The 14,990-nt window shown below is 36.3% G+C and overlaps 1 protein-coding gene across 11 annotated transcripts in view; it reads right to left on the reverse strand.

Annotated features, from left to right (window-relative positions):
- Positions 1 to 1,312: 1,312 nt before the first annotated feature.
- DOCK9 (dedicator of cytokinesis 9) overlaps positions 1,313 to 14,990 on the reverse strand; it is a 97,670-nt gene continuing 83,992 nt past the window's right edge. For 6 of the 11 annotated variants that reach the window (XM_033051686.2, XM_033051684.2, XM_033051680.2 and 3 more), the window contains exons 45-55: positions 13,806 to 13,912; positions 10,413 to 10,535; positions 9,946 to 10,059; positions 9,686 to 9,691; positions 9,251 to 9,286; positions 8,311 to 8,457; positions 7,321 to 7,531; positions 6,350 to 6,540; positions 5,073 to 5,173; positions 4,730 to 4,868; positions 1,313 to 2,546 (exon numbers count right to left, since the gene is read on the reverse strand). In XM_033051686.2, the coding sequence (XP_032907577.1) occupies positions 2,424 to 2,546; positions 4,730 to 4,868; positions 5,073 to 5,173; positions 6,350 to 6,540; positions 7,321 to 7,531; positions 8,311 to 8,457; positions 9,251 to 9,286; positions 9,686 to 9,691; positions 9,946 to 10,059; positions 10,413 to 10,535; positions 13,806 to 13,912 (1,298 nt within the window). In that variant the 3' untranslated portion in view covers positions 1,313 to 2,423. Of the gene's footprint in view, positions 2,547 to 3,049; positions 3,058 to 4,729; positions 4,869 to 5,072; positions 5,174 to 6,349; positions 6,541 to 7,320; positions 7,532 to 8,310; positions 8,458 to 9,250; positions 9,287 to 9,685; positions 9,692 to 9,945; positions 10,060 to 10,412; positions 10,536 to 13,805; positions 13,913 to 14,990 lie in introns of all 11 variants that reach the window. The other 5 variants (XM_033051689.2, XM_033051681.2, XM_033051691.2 and 2 more) reach the window with 2 other exon arrangements.

Raw genomic sequence — 14,990 nt, forward strand, 5'->3', positions numbered from 1 at the left:
AACAGCTGAAACATCCCTGAGTGATCAACACTGTTTGCAGCACAAATCCAAAACACAGACCCATACCAGCTACTGTGAAGAAAATTAACTGTAATCAAAAACCTGCAGAGAACCAAATCTTTACAAATACATTAACCTACATTGGATACTTCATTTACGAGTTGCAGAAGTAACAATACAGAAGGGAAGCTGGTACAGAAGGAATTATTCAGGAGGGTAACACCCACATCTATTATCTTGGTATATATAAAGCTAAAACAATAGAGGGTGTGCTCCTTCACATAAATACATCACAAGAGATTAAGTATATAGACACATCGTTTATGCGTTAATCATTAATGATTAATGATTTTACCCCGTGTAAACCTACAGCAATGTCAACTAGTTCGCTGTTTTTCATAGGCCAAGGTTCAGCAAAAAAGTTACACATATATTTAGGTATGTGTGTGTACATCTATCTATACATACACATACACAGATACATATTCAATTCTGAATAGTAATACATTTATAGGTTAGTTATCAGATGTGTCTTCATCCAGTTGAGATCTCAGTGCAAAAGGGAAACCATCAGTTCTGTTCCCAAGGCAAAGTGGAAAAAGTCAGAAAAAATGAGGAAATTGAAAGAAGCCACAGTGATATGCACAATATCTCTTAATACATGGATACAGAAGTCTTCCTGAATGGCAAGACATCTTTACAGGATACATTCTCCCAGTAATGAAATACCTTTTGAGGTAGGTGTTCCTACACTCACTTCCACAGACAAACAAAATTGCAAAGCATTTAGGGGAGAGGAGAAGAAAAGGGTCTGCCTCTTACAGCATTATGAGTTCACTGTCTAGAAGTGTATGATTTTTTTCCTCCTCAAGGACAAGAATTTTAAACAACCAGAAATTTTGTTTCAAAAACACAGTTAGAGAAAGCAGAGTATATTCAGCATTTCACTGCCAGGATGAGCTGCTTTAGAAAAAAACTTTGATGAGTAAAGGCAATACATGTGTTTCACACTACACTATAGAAAAATGACATCAAACCTTATGTCATAAGAAAAAGATGATTTCTACTGCCATGTGATGAAAAGTTTTGAAGACTTCCTAGTAGTTATAAAGAGTCAAATGTAAGGGATTCAAAACTGATGTCTTTAACTAATAATTTAATTGCCTTTATTGACAAGGAATATGAAATAAGACCTACAAGTGTCTGCATCTCATACGCAGGATGCAAAAAGATGCTTTTTTTAAAATCAGGTTTTTGTTTTTCCCAAATGTCAGGGATGAATCTAAAACAAAAAAACTCAGCACACAGTAAGAAAAGTAACTACCTTTTTCCTTTTAATATAGATGTAGTACAGAATGTTTAATTACAGCAGGACAGTGCTTCCAGTTAAATAAAATTAAAAACCTTTATTTTCCCCAAATATAAAATTACTAAATTAATGTCTTAAAAGAATAAGAATATGGAAAAAGCTTTAAATTATACCACCATTTACCACAGTAACCATGATTACCAATTACATACTCCATTGCTTTGGCAAAAAAGGTCTTTCTTTTAATAACTGCATATAAACCTAACATAGCAAAGACTGTATACATCTTTATATTGCACTTATTTATATACAAGGATAAATGAACTGTAAAGTCTGCATATACTTGGAATGAGCAAATTTTCAAAATAAATTGAAAGCAGAATGGTAAGAGCTGGTATGAATATTAAAAAATGTTTAGAAATGTAATACATTTATGTACAGACTGTACGGACTGTATTAACAAACAATATGTACATAACAATTTACTACTATTGATATTTTAGTATAACTCAGTGTTCATTAATACAGACCTTTGGTTGTATTTAGTTGTTTAGTAAGATCTAAGCTCGCATACCTCCAAAATGCAACAAGGTATAAAATAAAGCACAACAATTTGCCAAATGGTACAAAAACTACTATTGTCAGTTCCATTAAACCCCAAAAACTAGTGTCTCTGTCTAGCCCCAAAATAGTTCTTGTACTTGGAATCTCTATGTGCCATACACAAAAAGAACACCTGAATGTTACATATCTGCAAAATTACATCCCACAACACTTTTTTTTGTAATGTGCAATTCATTTTAATAATACTTTCTAACAAAAAACAGAAGCTAACTTCAACTTCATAATTTTCCAACACGCACTTCTGCAATGACATTGTGAACACTTTTAAATTTTACCAGCAAGATAAAAAAAAATATATATATGTGCGCCTCCCTTACCCTAAAAGACTACTACCAGTAGCTGCTATTTGCTAAGTGTGCTCAGACATTCATATGAACTACGCAGTTTGCATGTGCCCAACATTTAGCTTCAAGATCATCCTGAGTTAGCACACAATGAAGCAAATCCACAAACTTGAAAAGAAACAAACATACTTTCCTTTACAAAACAATCATGCAACTGAAGAAGAACTGGGCATCCCGTGAACTGTTGTGCTTGTTGGAGTTCCACTTATGGCGTTGAAAATGTGTAGTGAGTTGGGCATGACACTGGCCTTTTCTTCCACTGGAGTAATCTTAAAATGAAAGACATGTATTTACCACAATATTACAAAATGGCACAGGCATGTCTAAAACAGATAACCCATTTCTTCATGCGCTGCTTATTGACTCAACCTCCCAGTACTTTTCCAACTGCACAAAACTTTTTGGAAATGGTTACTCTTTTCAGCTATCTTCTCCTATTTTAGAAGTTACTTCTCCAATATCAGTTTTCCTAACCCAGATATCACACCATCCTCTGTAGAGGATGTTTGGATAGTTTCTATCATTCCTCCTGTTAACTTAACAAAAGGAGTTTCATAGTGACAACAAGCTCACTTTTTGCCCTTTTTTGGTTTTGCTTTTTTGACTTAGAGGTATGACTTGAGCATTTCTTACAAAAAGCTATCAAAGCACTAAAAAGATTTCATTCTTAACAGCTATAAAAAATTGATGTTAAAATTAGAAACATCATAAAAAAAGGAATTATATAAAGATTAGACAAACCAACAGAAGAGAAGTAGAAAAAACTAATTACCATCCCATCTGATCATATTGGCAAGCAGCAGAGGAGAAAAAAAAAAATCTGTTAAGATTCTTTTATGCATTTCTATAATGAATTTTTTTTACTAGTTAAGACCTTGCAGTGTTACATTACAGCTAATAGTCTATTCAGTGATATAAAGCTCTTTCTCCCAAAACAGCAATAGGCAGATACATAAAGGAGACATTTTCAAAGATTTAAGTGAATACCTTCATGTTTCTAAGCCCCCAGCGGAATTATCAGTCTAATTGAAAAAAAATACTAAAGCAAAACCAGCAACAACACTGCATGTTTTAATTATGTACAGCTAATTACATTTGTATAAGAACAATGGTAGGCTAATAGTACGTATTCTGCAGTCAGTGCTGTACTTTCATTTTCTGCTCACAGTATCTTATGGATATCAGTTGTTTGTCTAAGTGTAAACCAAGAGAAGAAAGGGCAATACGATTTACTCCTGATGTTTCAGGACATGCTTTTTCTTATCACCAATCTTTGGAAACTCACATACTTGAGCATTTTTTAAAAAATCTACAACTTCCACTGAGTTCAAAGTACTTTTCCTTGTGCACAAATTTTCCTTATATTCTTTTACTTTTTCATATGCCAGGGGAATGCTAATCTTGCATTTATCATTAAATTCTTTGACCAAAACACTTGTCTCTCCTTTCCAAAGGGGTATTCTGTACCTCTAATTCTCTGATGTACTTTGTTCACCTCAATCAGCTATCCTCCATTCCAAACACTCCTCTGCCTATCAATAAACCACACTATATATATACAGTCAAACTGTCCCACTTCTGTTAGCTAAGCAAACTCTTTTTCTGTTCCACAAATCTTTCAAAACTGTTTTCTTCTACATCTGTTGTTTATTTAAAAACCACATCCAACTACATAATTCTGGAGAAACAGTATCACTCCTATAAACTTTGCTTCACAATGTTCTCTATTGATTGGTATTTAAAAAGAGTTAGTTGTGTCATAAGCTCTTCTCTGTGACAGGATATCAAAAAAAGTTGCCATAAGTTTTGGGTACCATCTAAGCAAAAGTAGAATAAGGGCAAATCTCTCTTAAGAATTATTAACCATTCTGTGGTTCTGGAAAAAGGTTATAAAAGTAACAAAGGATGAAAGAAAAGGGGCTGAAATGATAAATACGATGAATAAAAATGTCAAGAAGGCAGAAATCAAGCACTGAACTTTAGCTCTTCCTGTCCTCCTGGAAATATCTGTCTTTGAAGTCATGAGACACACTTCTACCATGGAACCCAGATGCAAAGGTTGAGTGGTACATCTCACTCCACAAAAGTTCTGGTTTTCCTTCCTCTGTATTTCTAGCTTGTTAGTATTGGACTTCCCTCAAGAAGTAAAAGCAATTATTGTTGTAAAAGCAATTATTTATACCTCCAAAATAAAACAAGAAAGGGCTAAGCTTGCAGACCATATTTAATTTCATTACATTTAATCTTTATTTTAGACTTCCTTGCCTACAAAACACCTGGTTGGTGCCAGGCAAAAAAAAATGATGGTGCACAATTTCATGACAGCTTTATGCTCCGATAGAAAGAAAAAATGAAACAATCCTTTTGTGTAAAGTATTACATACATTTCCCCTATTCCTTGAACATTATACATTCTGAATGATAATATGTATAACTTAATTTCAGCACATACTTGTTCATGCATTATTTCAGAAAGCTCTTTTGCCATTTCTCTGTAGTTTGCCTTCATTTCTTCCTGATATTCCAATTGATCTTCCTTTATTAGTCGTTCATTTATTCCCAGAGCATGCCCACAGGCTTCAACAAATTGCCTGATTTAGAGAAAAGAAGGAAGTTCTCACACAGAAATCCAAAAGATTGATTTAAAATGTCAGCTTAAAGTATGTTTTTAATGAATCAGAACACTTTAAAAGTTGAAAGTTTAAAAAATAATTTTTTTGAGTCTTGGAAAAAAGGTCAGTTTTTTTCTTCCCTCTCCCCCATCACCAAGAAATCCCAAACCATCCATTCCATACCTAAAAACTTCTTTTAGGAGCTTTACTTTATTATCTGGATATCTTTTGGTGTTAGTGTCATCTAAGAAAGCTCTTGCATATGCTAATGGACCAGCATTAACCTAAAAAGAACAAGAATTAAAAAACAGTCTGATATGTGACATACTGTCTTGGCAATAACAGGTGCTATAGGTGTTTATTGGATTTGATTTTCTTATGAGAGTACATTGATTTAAAAAAGCTGGACTTAGAAAACAAGAATACTGCTAGAGTTGGAGCATTAGAGCAGAAGAGGTCTCTCAAGTGCTATAAACCTGTCCTGGCAAAAAGAAACCACTTCAATGATGTGGCAAAGAAACTGTGGATATTGCCAATCTGTCATCTCTGTTTATGAAATTAGAGGGAGGAAATGAGCTAAACCTATCACTGTTTGGTCTGTGTATCCAATGAAAACAGTTTTCCAAGCTGAGAATTCTGCAAAAACCTGCAGAAGTTTAACTGTGCTTTTATGGCAGCTATGGGTGAAGTGGTTTCAATGACTTCTGACTCATTCTTACTATTCCTTCGTTTTACCAGTATGAGCCACTCCCTTCTCATCTCAAATAGCTTGACAACTTACTGATTCTGGAACCCTGGTTTGCTTTCCCTTTTCTGCTGAATATGATAGTTGGTCATATCAGATGACTGTGTTAACAGTTCCTTTGTTTCCAATCGGTTTAAAATAAGAGAGCAGCCCTTTTGACACTGCATTTTTGAAGATCCTTTCCATATTGGCTTGTAAGTGCTACACCTGCTTCAGGTACCCTATTTTGGTGAATCTCGTGGCCTCTTTATGCATTCCAGTTCCTGCCTGCCTTAAGGTAAAAGTCATGAACAATGAGATTTTCTATTATCATCTTCCTAAATATTATCACTCACTCTTTTCTCTCCATAGGATTCTCACCAAAATATGCTAGACCTGCTGTGGGCAGACCTACAGCAAGGCAAAATATACCAATTTATCTTCAGGTTCATCTATTATCTTCTAGCAGTTTCAGCTTTACACCAAAATCTGGTGGGGCTTTGAATGCAACATACTCCAGAGATGAATCTTAATTCTTTTGTGTAACTATCTCTGATCAGTTGTTTATATGAAATGCTTCCATTGCTTTTCCTACTCAGGAAATAATTGCAGACACTGAGCATATTTCTAATTTAGGACACTCTTGCATGTACAGAATAGAAACCAATTATAAAATGCTATTTATATTTTTTCAAGGACAGAAGCAAATGAAACAGCTGCATGGCAAAGGTCTTACCTGAACACTCACACTTCCCTGTAGCTTCAGCTGCAATTTGATCATATCTACTTCAGCTGAAGAGCAAAGCTGTCTAAGCTCTGCAACTTTTTTACTCATTTCATCAATGGCTACTTCAATTGGATTTAAATCGGTGTGGTGCTGGTACATCACTGGAATGCGCTTTTTCACATATGGGAAACAATGTATAGCTGTGGAAACAAGTTTAACACAGTCAGCTCACTATTGTTGCACTTTAAGGCCAAAAGGTACAGAAATTTTTGAATCAAGGATTCAAAAGATTCCTTATCAAGTGCTTTGAGAGAATTTTATGCTAAAATTCATTTTGATGTATTTAGCTGCCCAATTTAATAACTTATAGAATTAGAAATACTAACAAATGGGCAGGGAAAGAAGACACTGAAATTTAAATAAGCACAGCATTATATGCATTACAGCAAAGACCACTGTCATTACTGCTACTAATAAACACCAAGAAATAAACCACTGCCAATTTAGTTTATATGAGAATTGTGAAAAGAATTGCTTAACATTCACAAATCTCAAAGAAGAGAAGAATCAAAAACAGTGAAGTTTTATTTTCTATTTCCTCACAAGTACTAGACAGCTATGAAGTCACTTACTACTATAAAGTCACTTCATTATTATGAAGTCACTTATTTGTTTTTACAACCATACCAATACAGGAACACATACTTAACAGAGACAAAACACAAAATAGCCTTTTTCTAAGAAAAATGAAAGCCAGACTCCAGATTCAGAATTCTGGAAGCTTAAGGAAAAAGAGATAATAACGTTGAGGATGCCCCACTGAAGAAATCAATCTGAAAAACCTACTTTTGGCCAAAAATAAGAAAAGGATTTTAGCTGACAGCTATAAAGGACTTAGGTGAAATGAAAAAACCCATACAGAACAAAATTAGACCATTTGAACTAATGCTTCCAGTCAAAGCAATCCATTACATTAGTACCTGTCAAAATAGTCCGTCGCTTACACTGCTCTTCTACTCCTCCTTGTCTTTTACCACCCTGAGTAAAGGGCATCTCAAACATAAAGCGACGAATGTTATGAGTCCTTTCAAAATCTGTTTTTCTTTCCTGCAGCTCCTTTTCTTCAAAGTATGGAATTACGTGTGTAACTTGAATATATGCGTATTTTGAGTCTAAATCCTTAGGATTTACCTTAAAAACAGGACAAGAAAAATCAAATAGTTACATTGTGAATACAGCGCATCTAATAGTCACACAACTCCCAGAAATTCAATTTGGTCTCTTAACCTCTGAATTATTGAAAACATGGGAAATGTTCATGCTTTCACAGTGGTTTCCTGTACTCAGTTTTTAACTGAATTAGGAAGAAAGACAGCTAGAGGCATTACAGCACGTTGTGGATTTTTTGGTTTGGTTTGTTTAGTTTTTGGGTTTTTTTTAACCACCCATGATCATGAAACTCAGCCCCTTCATCAAGTCCTCCTCTCCTTTTAAAGTTCCAGTATTGAAATGCCCACTATTGCTGCACTTTAAGGCCAAAAGGCACAGAAATTTTTGAATCAAGGATTCAAAAGGATCCTTATCAAGGAACAAAATGAGCCAAGAAATTATACTAAGAGGAAATCACCATATAGTCTAAGGCTGAGGTGTGGAAAAGGGAAGAACTTCCAAAGAATGACTGTGCATGAAAGGACAAGAAATATAGCTGAAGTCAACACAGAATATGATCATAATCCTTCTAAGAAACAATTACTGTTTTGAGAGGTAACACTGCAGAAATTAAGGTTTTTGGTTTTTCTAAAAGGCATACATAGTAGGAGGTAATATTCTTCTCATGCCTTTCCAACAGTAGAGTTTTTAGCTGCAGATGCTTCTGTGCCAAATGAGTAACAGACAGTGATCCCACAGCATTTCAAGTAAACTAGTGAAAGCAATATACTAGATTTTTTAATAGAGAATAAAGATCGTACTTTGCCAGAATCTTGAATCATTTTTACATTTTCAGCTCCAAATTTGTCAGAGTAGAGTTTTTGGAGTCTTTGCGAAATTTCTGAAAGAGGTGTGAGTTTAGGCTCTTTATAGATATATTCCTTTCCATCTTCATCCTCAAAGAAACCCTGTAAGAAATGAAGTAATCAAAATCTTGGGGAATAAAACATATAGGGCAATGACTAAGATGGACATAATGCGTGTGGTTCAAAGGAAATAGGAACATTTAACATTAGTATTCAAGCAAACATAAATAGAAGACAGAAATTAAAATCTAAGTAAAAAGGTTTTCTAAGAGAATAAAAAACAACAGAAAAATGTAATTCTCTACTACAACATGAGTGAAAGATAATGGAAACATAGAGTTTAAATCTTAAAAGTTGGTAGCAATTCTATGGTGTGCCAAGCCTTTGAGATAAGTTTCCTTCACTTTTATTTAAAAGTGAACTTGCAGCACTGTTTCACTTGCCAAAACAAGTAGCCTTGCCCAACAGGACTATCTGATTCACAAGTGACTTTTTCAGCCAAAGTTTACACAAAAATAATCTGAATTTTTTCCTTAGGTAGAAACAAAAAATAATTCCATAGATGAAATTCAATTACTCAAACATAATAATTTTATGATGTACTATTGGTATATACTTGTTTTATTACACATACCACTGTTTTTAAAACCTCCACTAAATGCCCAATACATGGAAAGTGAAACAGTTCATTGGTTTAAAACAACAAGCCATGTTGAGTTTATGTTTGAAACCAGAAAATAAATAACTTTGTCATAAACAAAACAGACAAAATAGAAAAGCACAACATATCATGTATAAACACAGGCTAGATTGACAAAAATACCCACACCAAACTAAGGTGAAATGCAGTAGTTTGTACTGCATTGCTTGCTTTGTAAGCAGTCACTGTAATTACCTCAACATCTGTTTCACTGTCTGTAAACTGGTATTGCTATAAAGTCATAAAAGACAACAGAATACATGTAAAATTATACTGCTCAGAGTATTTTACAATTCTCCATGCTCAGCTGGACAATTAAGCAACTGGGCTATGCATGTAGAGAGTGTATTACTTGATACTGCGTGATACCATAGGGATACAGAGGCATTCTAGACACATACCAGAGGATGTGAAGCTGCCCAATACACAGCCAGAACTTTGGTTTGAAGCATGCAATACTGATGCATAGAAAAGAGTGATCTGTTCTCTAAATGGAGCTTGATGTTACTTTTTGACTTGCAATGGCTATTAATGCATACCAATCTAAGAAGCAGCCTTGCAAACCACACTGTAGCACTACAGACATTAAGTCAATGCATTGCTAAAAAACTGATGTTACAGAAAACTTACCGCTGCCTTAAGGTAGTAAACAAAAGAAGAAAAAAGGAAAAAAGGCAAAAAAATTTACTGAGGAAAATTGTAAGAATTTTACTGGAATTGATAAATTTTTTCAAAACAAATTACTGACGGCGCTTCTTTATTTCACACAGAACACAGTCCTTGTGCTTTTCATGTCACTGTATCAATATAGATGATGAGAGAGTAAACCTTGTAAAATAAATGTAGGTTTTTCTTACTGCATAGAGCAGACCAGTGAAAGTAACACTCACTTGTCCAAAGAATGCCACCCTGAAATAAGTCCCCAGCAGCCTCTTGCCTGTATGCATAACTTCTGTAACTTTACTGTACGCTCGATGAAGGGTGTCATATAAGTGAGCAAGCCTCTAAAAGTAAAAGAAAACAATAATGAGGGAGAAGAACAAAGCAGAACTTTCCTATCTTAAAATAACAAATTATGTCCTTGTAGCCAGTAACAACTGCAAACCTTTTTTTATTGAATGGTAGTATTAGGTTTATCACTTGTATCAGGATGACAAGATGTAAGACTAATTTTTAATTATTTATAATTTAAGAAAAAAATTTAATTATTTTAAATTAAAACAAACATTTTGACACATTCAAATTTCATTTACTATTTTAATACTCTTATTATGTGATTTCCAATGTGTCATGCAGTTAGACTTGAAAACTCTGCATTTTTTTTCTTGCTCAAATTTACTTTTGATGAATTAAGTACCTCAAAATCTCTCCGTTTTTCATAAATGGGAATGATAAGTTTATATATATCAGCAATGAGTTCATAGCGTTCTGCCTTCCAGAGTCCATCAGCACACTGCTCCAACAATTCCATCAGCACATCCTAGATTTGGATACACATTTGAAAGTGTAAAAATTCAGTACTCATCAAAAGCACATAATTATACCAAAGTTCTTCCCAGTGAAAAAGCAAATCTTGTCTCAAATCAGAATTATCTACACTTAGTAGTTTAAGTTATTGTGGCAATCAAAAATTGCTAAAAGGAAAGAAAACAAGACAGAATGGTCTGCGTGTACACACATACTCCTTGTATTCACAAACAGCATGTTTCTTTTAGATACTCCTAAAACTTCTTTGGACCTTCCTCTATCAATCTTGCATTAAAGTGGTGAAGCCAGAAGCTGGAAAAAACTCCTTTCGTGCTTAGAAGCTACTCTATTGCAACTCCTTCTTCCTTTTGGTAGAGAACTAAGTCAGCCTAAAGACACCACAAAGAAAATAAAATTTTAACACTGCGAGCAAAGAGACTAAAAAATGGTACCCTTATGCATGTGCTGCAACAGAGTTTGAAACATTTCCTCCTTTCCCCAGTCCTTTTGGGGCTCTAAAGACTCCCCAGTGTCTCCATTCTCAGCAGCCAAGTGGTGACAAGTGACAGACCAGTGTCACTGCTGGATCACAAGGGCTGTCCACAAACACTGGTTTATGACACAAGTCCTAATTCAGACACCAGAGGGCATCCAGATGTAGCAAAGAAGTAAATTTTTGTTTACAAAAGGAAAATAACATAAAGAGCACAAGCCTCAACTGGGAGAGCTGATAGGAAGGAGCAAAAGAACACAACATTTCCGAGCCAAGTCTCAATGTTTCTCCATTCTTGTGGTAAAAGTTTTTTCCAATATATGCAATCAGTTTCCTGGAACACCTGTGAGAACAGCCTCTTGCTCTTTAATGGTGCTCTTCTTGGAAAAGTCTGATTCTTCTACTAACCACCTTAGGAGCTGGACTTTTCCCAGTTTGTTGATACCTGTCTTGACTTTTGGGGGTCAGTGCTGGACACAAGGTTAGAGATGGGACTCCACAAATGCCAGGACAAAAGGGGAAAAACTCACTCCCCTCTGCTTCTTGAGTCAATCCTCTCAAACACAACACAGCCTGCCTTGGCTTTTGTTTCCACAAAGCCACACTGATGATTCCCATTCAATATGCTGTACACTAGAAAGAACTTCCAGGTCTTTCTGCAGAGCTGCTGCTTAGCCTGTACTGAGATTCTAATTTTTTTTTTTAGGTACAAGGCTTTGCATTTGTCTTTGTACAGCCTTGAGAGGACACTGTGCTCCTTCAAGGCTCTTTCATTTACCCATCTGCAAATCAGGATAATGCCTCTCATGGAACGTCACAGGCAAACAACTGATTCCATGAAATACACACAGTAGCCTTGTTAAAAAGGAAAATCCCAAACTAAATTTTTTTTCTTTCATCTGGCTAGCGTAGATAACCCTGACCTCAGACACAATTACTTTAAAATGACAACTAAATTGAGAATCCTAAAATTTCAATTTTTTTAAAAGGAGAAACAATAATGTTTTAAGAAAAATTTCATTTCATTAGGAAGAGTTTTTATAATCTGGAGAATATGAAAGATATTTGTCCCTTTTAGAAACATGAAGAGATTCTCTTTGATCCTCCAATACTTGTAAATGCTTATTTGGAGATTTAACTCTAAAATAACTAGCAAAAAGGGAAATCTCAAGTTTTAAGGGAAGAAATTCCACATGGCTTGTTATCATGTATAGGAAGAATTCTCATCAGAGCATCATTTTGCTAAGTAGTAGTAAAATACAGCTTGAAAGAGGTTTCTGCTTTTTGACTTTTGTACTCAATTGATCTAATTTTTTTCTCAGACAATACAGTTCTGCTTACTTATGAACACACTGAGAAGACACTATTTATGAATATATTCCTGTTCCTGAAGGAACTGGACTACCTGTTCTGAAGCCCTTCTGAAATGATTTTTAGTCTGCTAAGGCCAAACAGTTCTTCCTTATCTTTACTCTTGTTATTATTGCTATTATTACTTCTCCCCTGTTACTACTTTTCTCATGTTTCAGATACCTTTCAGAAGAAATATTTGAATATTTCATCAGTTAGAGTACTACATGGTTAAGTTTAAAAAGAGTTGCATACAGGGAAAAAATTTGGCTTGGTTTGATCCTTCTGCAAGTTGTACAGGCTTATAATTTCACTCTTGGCTTACTTCTGTCCCACGGAAATACTGAGAGATGGAAATAAATTTGTGTAGGGTTCAATGACCCAGAAAAAGCAGCATATTCTTTTTGCAGGGAGTGAGTAATGAGAAAAAGAATAAAGACATTCCAGTTTTAAAAAAATGCATAATAATTTAACTCTGACAAACAGTCTGGCAGGAAAACAGTGACAGAAATTTCCAACAAAACTTTCCATCAGCAGTAGTCACTAGAATTCCTGATCTTCAATAACTTACAGCAGCTTGCATTTTCCTTTAAGTAACATGCTAAATTTCTTGCTGGACCAAAAGAATCAATGATTTTAAAAAGACACCACAAAAATTGAGAAAAAAAATCCAACAAACCACAAAACAATTTGCAGAGTCAAATAATATTGTCACACAACTTTACCATACACTAATTAAAACACAAAAGAAAAAATTTTTGTTGTACAATTATGCTTACAAATCAGGGGGTTTTCCAATATGACTGGTGCCAGTAGTGGTCTGACCCTCTCTTCCACAAGTACACCAGGAAATACATTGTGCAGACATAGCTTTTCATAAGCAAGATTATTCACAATATTTTCATATAGGCTGCTTACTAGTAAAATTTACTGTAGAGCCAGCACAGATGGCTCAGCAAAGACACAAGGAGTGAAACTTAAGCCAGAAAAAGCACATGGACACAAGTCTGGTGTCAGTAAAACTGCTTCCATTGTTATGGCATATTTGCTTAGGGAAACTGTAAACAGCTGAAACCAGTGAACACATTTTCATGATTTCTGGTGGAATAATAGTCTAAATCCGAGTCAGTTTCACAAAACAACAGATTTTGCTAACTCTAATAAGTAACTCACATTAGTGTTCATTCTGCCAACTAGACTAAAATCCCACTTTGCTTTTATCCCAAAAATGGTGCTTAGTTGTTGTGCTACCACTATATTTATATGTATGTAGTACATTCTCTAAGTCTGGGACACCTCACAGAATTTTTTAATTTCAGCTGATCAAAAATCAATTATTGTACCCCTTATATCCGTAGTTCTCCAGACTGAAATGTAACATTTGCAGAAATTCCCAGCCCTTCCATGTAATTAAATTTTAATATTTTTATGTTTACTTACTTCATTGAAGTGAACATCTTGCATTCCAACATCCTCCATCATTGAAGCCTCTTCATCAATATTGGGTGTGATTACTCTGAAAGCAGTACAACCTTGCCTAAACATCCCTGTCATTGAAAAAGAAATATTGAGAAATTTAGTTTTCTCCGGCAGGATAACACTGGGCCATTTTGTGATGCCAGACAAAGCAGAAGCCATGTTTAAATATACCTACCACCAAATAAATAAATATATCAGCCTTCCACTGCATGATTAAAATACAAGACCTTACATTACTGTGAATGTACAAACAGATTTGAAAAAACCCAAGAATATTAATATCTGGACCCTAACCTACCAAATTACAGTAATTTCACGAATACAAGCCGCAGCAATTTGACAAAAATTTTGGTGGAAACCCGGAAGTGCAGCTAATAGTCGGGTGCGGCTAATATATTAATAATTTTCTGACATTTACAACCCCAGACGTGCCTACCAGAGTGCCGAGCCAAGCACCGGCCAGTAAAAGCCGGCATTTCGCAATTGTTACAGTGTTACCGTGTTGCCCTGGCTCCCTGCAGGCAGCACGGGGGGCAGGGAGAGAGGCGGGAGAGCTCTCTTTCCTCCTCTGCTGCAGCCCAGGGGAGGAGGGGGGGGGGGGCGCCGCCATTGCCGCGGCCCGGGGAGCCGACGGGGGGGGGCGCCGCCATTGCCGCGGCTCGGGGAGGAGGCAGGGTGTTTTGTCCGCGCCCGCCGCCGGCGCCACGGGCGCGGGAAAGCTCCGTCGCCGCCCGCCGCCGCTGCCGTAGGAGCAGGGGAAGCTCCGTCCCTGCCTGCCACCGCGGGGCAGCGCCGACCCGGGGTGACCGAGCCCAGTGGCAGCGGCAGCCGGCCCCGAGCGGCAGCACCGGGCTGGGCCACCTGGCCCCGTCAGCAGCCCCTAGCGGGCCGAGCCTGCACAGCCTTAGCTCAGCCAGTATCCCCGCCCTCCCGCGGTTCTGTTACTAATTGCACGCGGGTCCTCGCTGCGAACGACAGAGCGGCTTATATTCGTGTGCGGCTTATCTATGGACAAAAACCAAAATGTTTGCCAACACCCAGAGATGCGGCTTATACTCAGTGCGGCTTGTATTCGTGAATTTACTGTAAGTAGTGTCTGAATCTTCCTACTTTATCTTATATTTGTGTCTAATCTACTCCACCCTA

Source organism: Catharus ustulatus, chromosome 2 (assembly GCF_009819885.2).
Source record: "Catharus ustulatus isolate bCatUst1 chromosome 2, bCatUst1.pri.v2, whole genome shotgun sequence".
NCBI classification, from domain to species: Eukaryota; Metazoa; Chordata; class Aves; order Passeriformes; family Turdidae; genus Catharus; species Catharus ustulatus.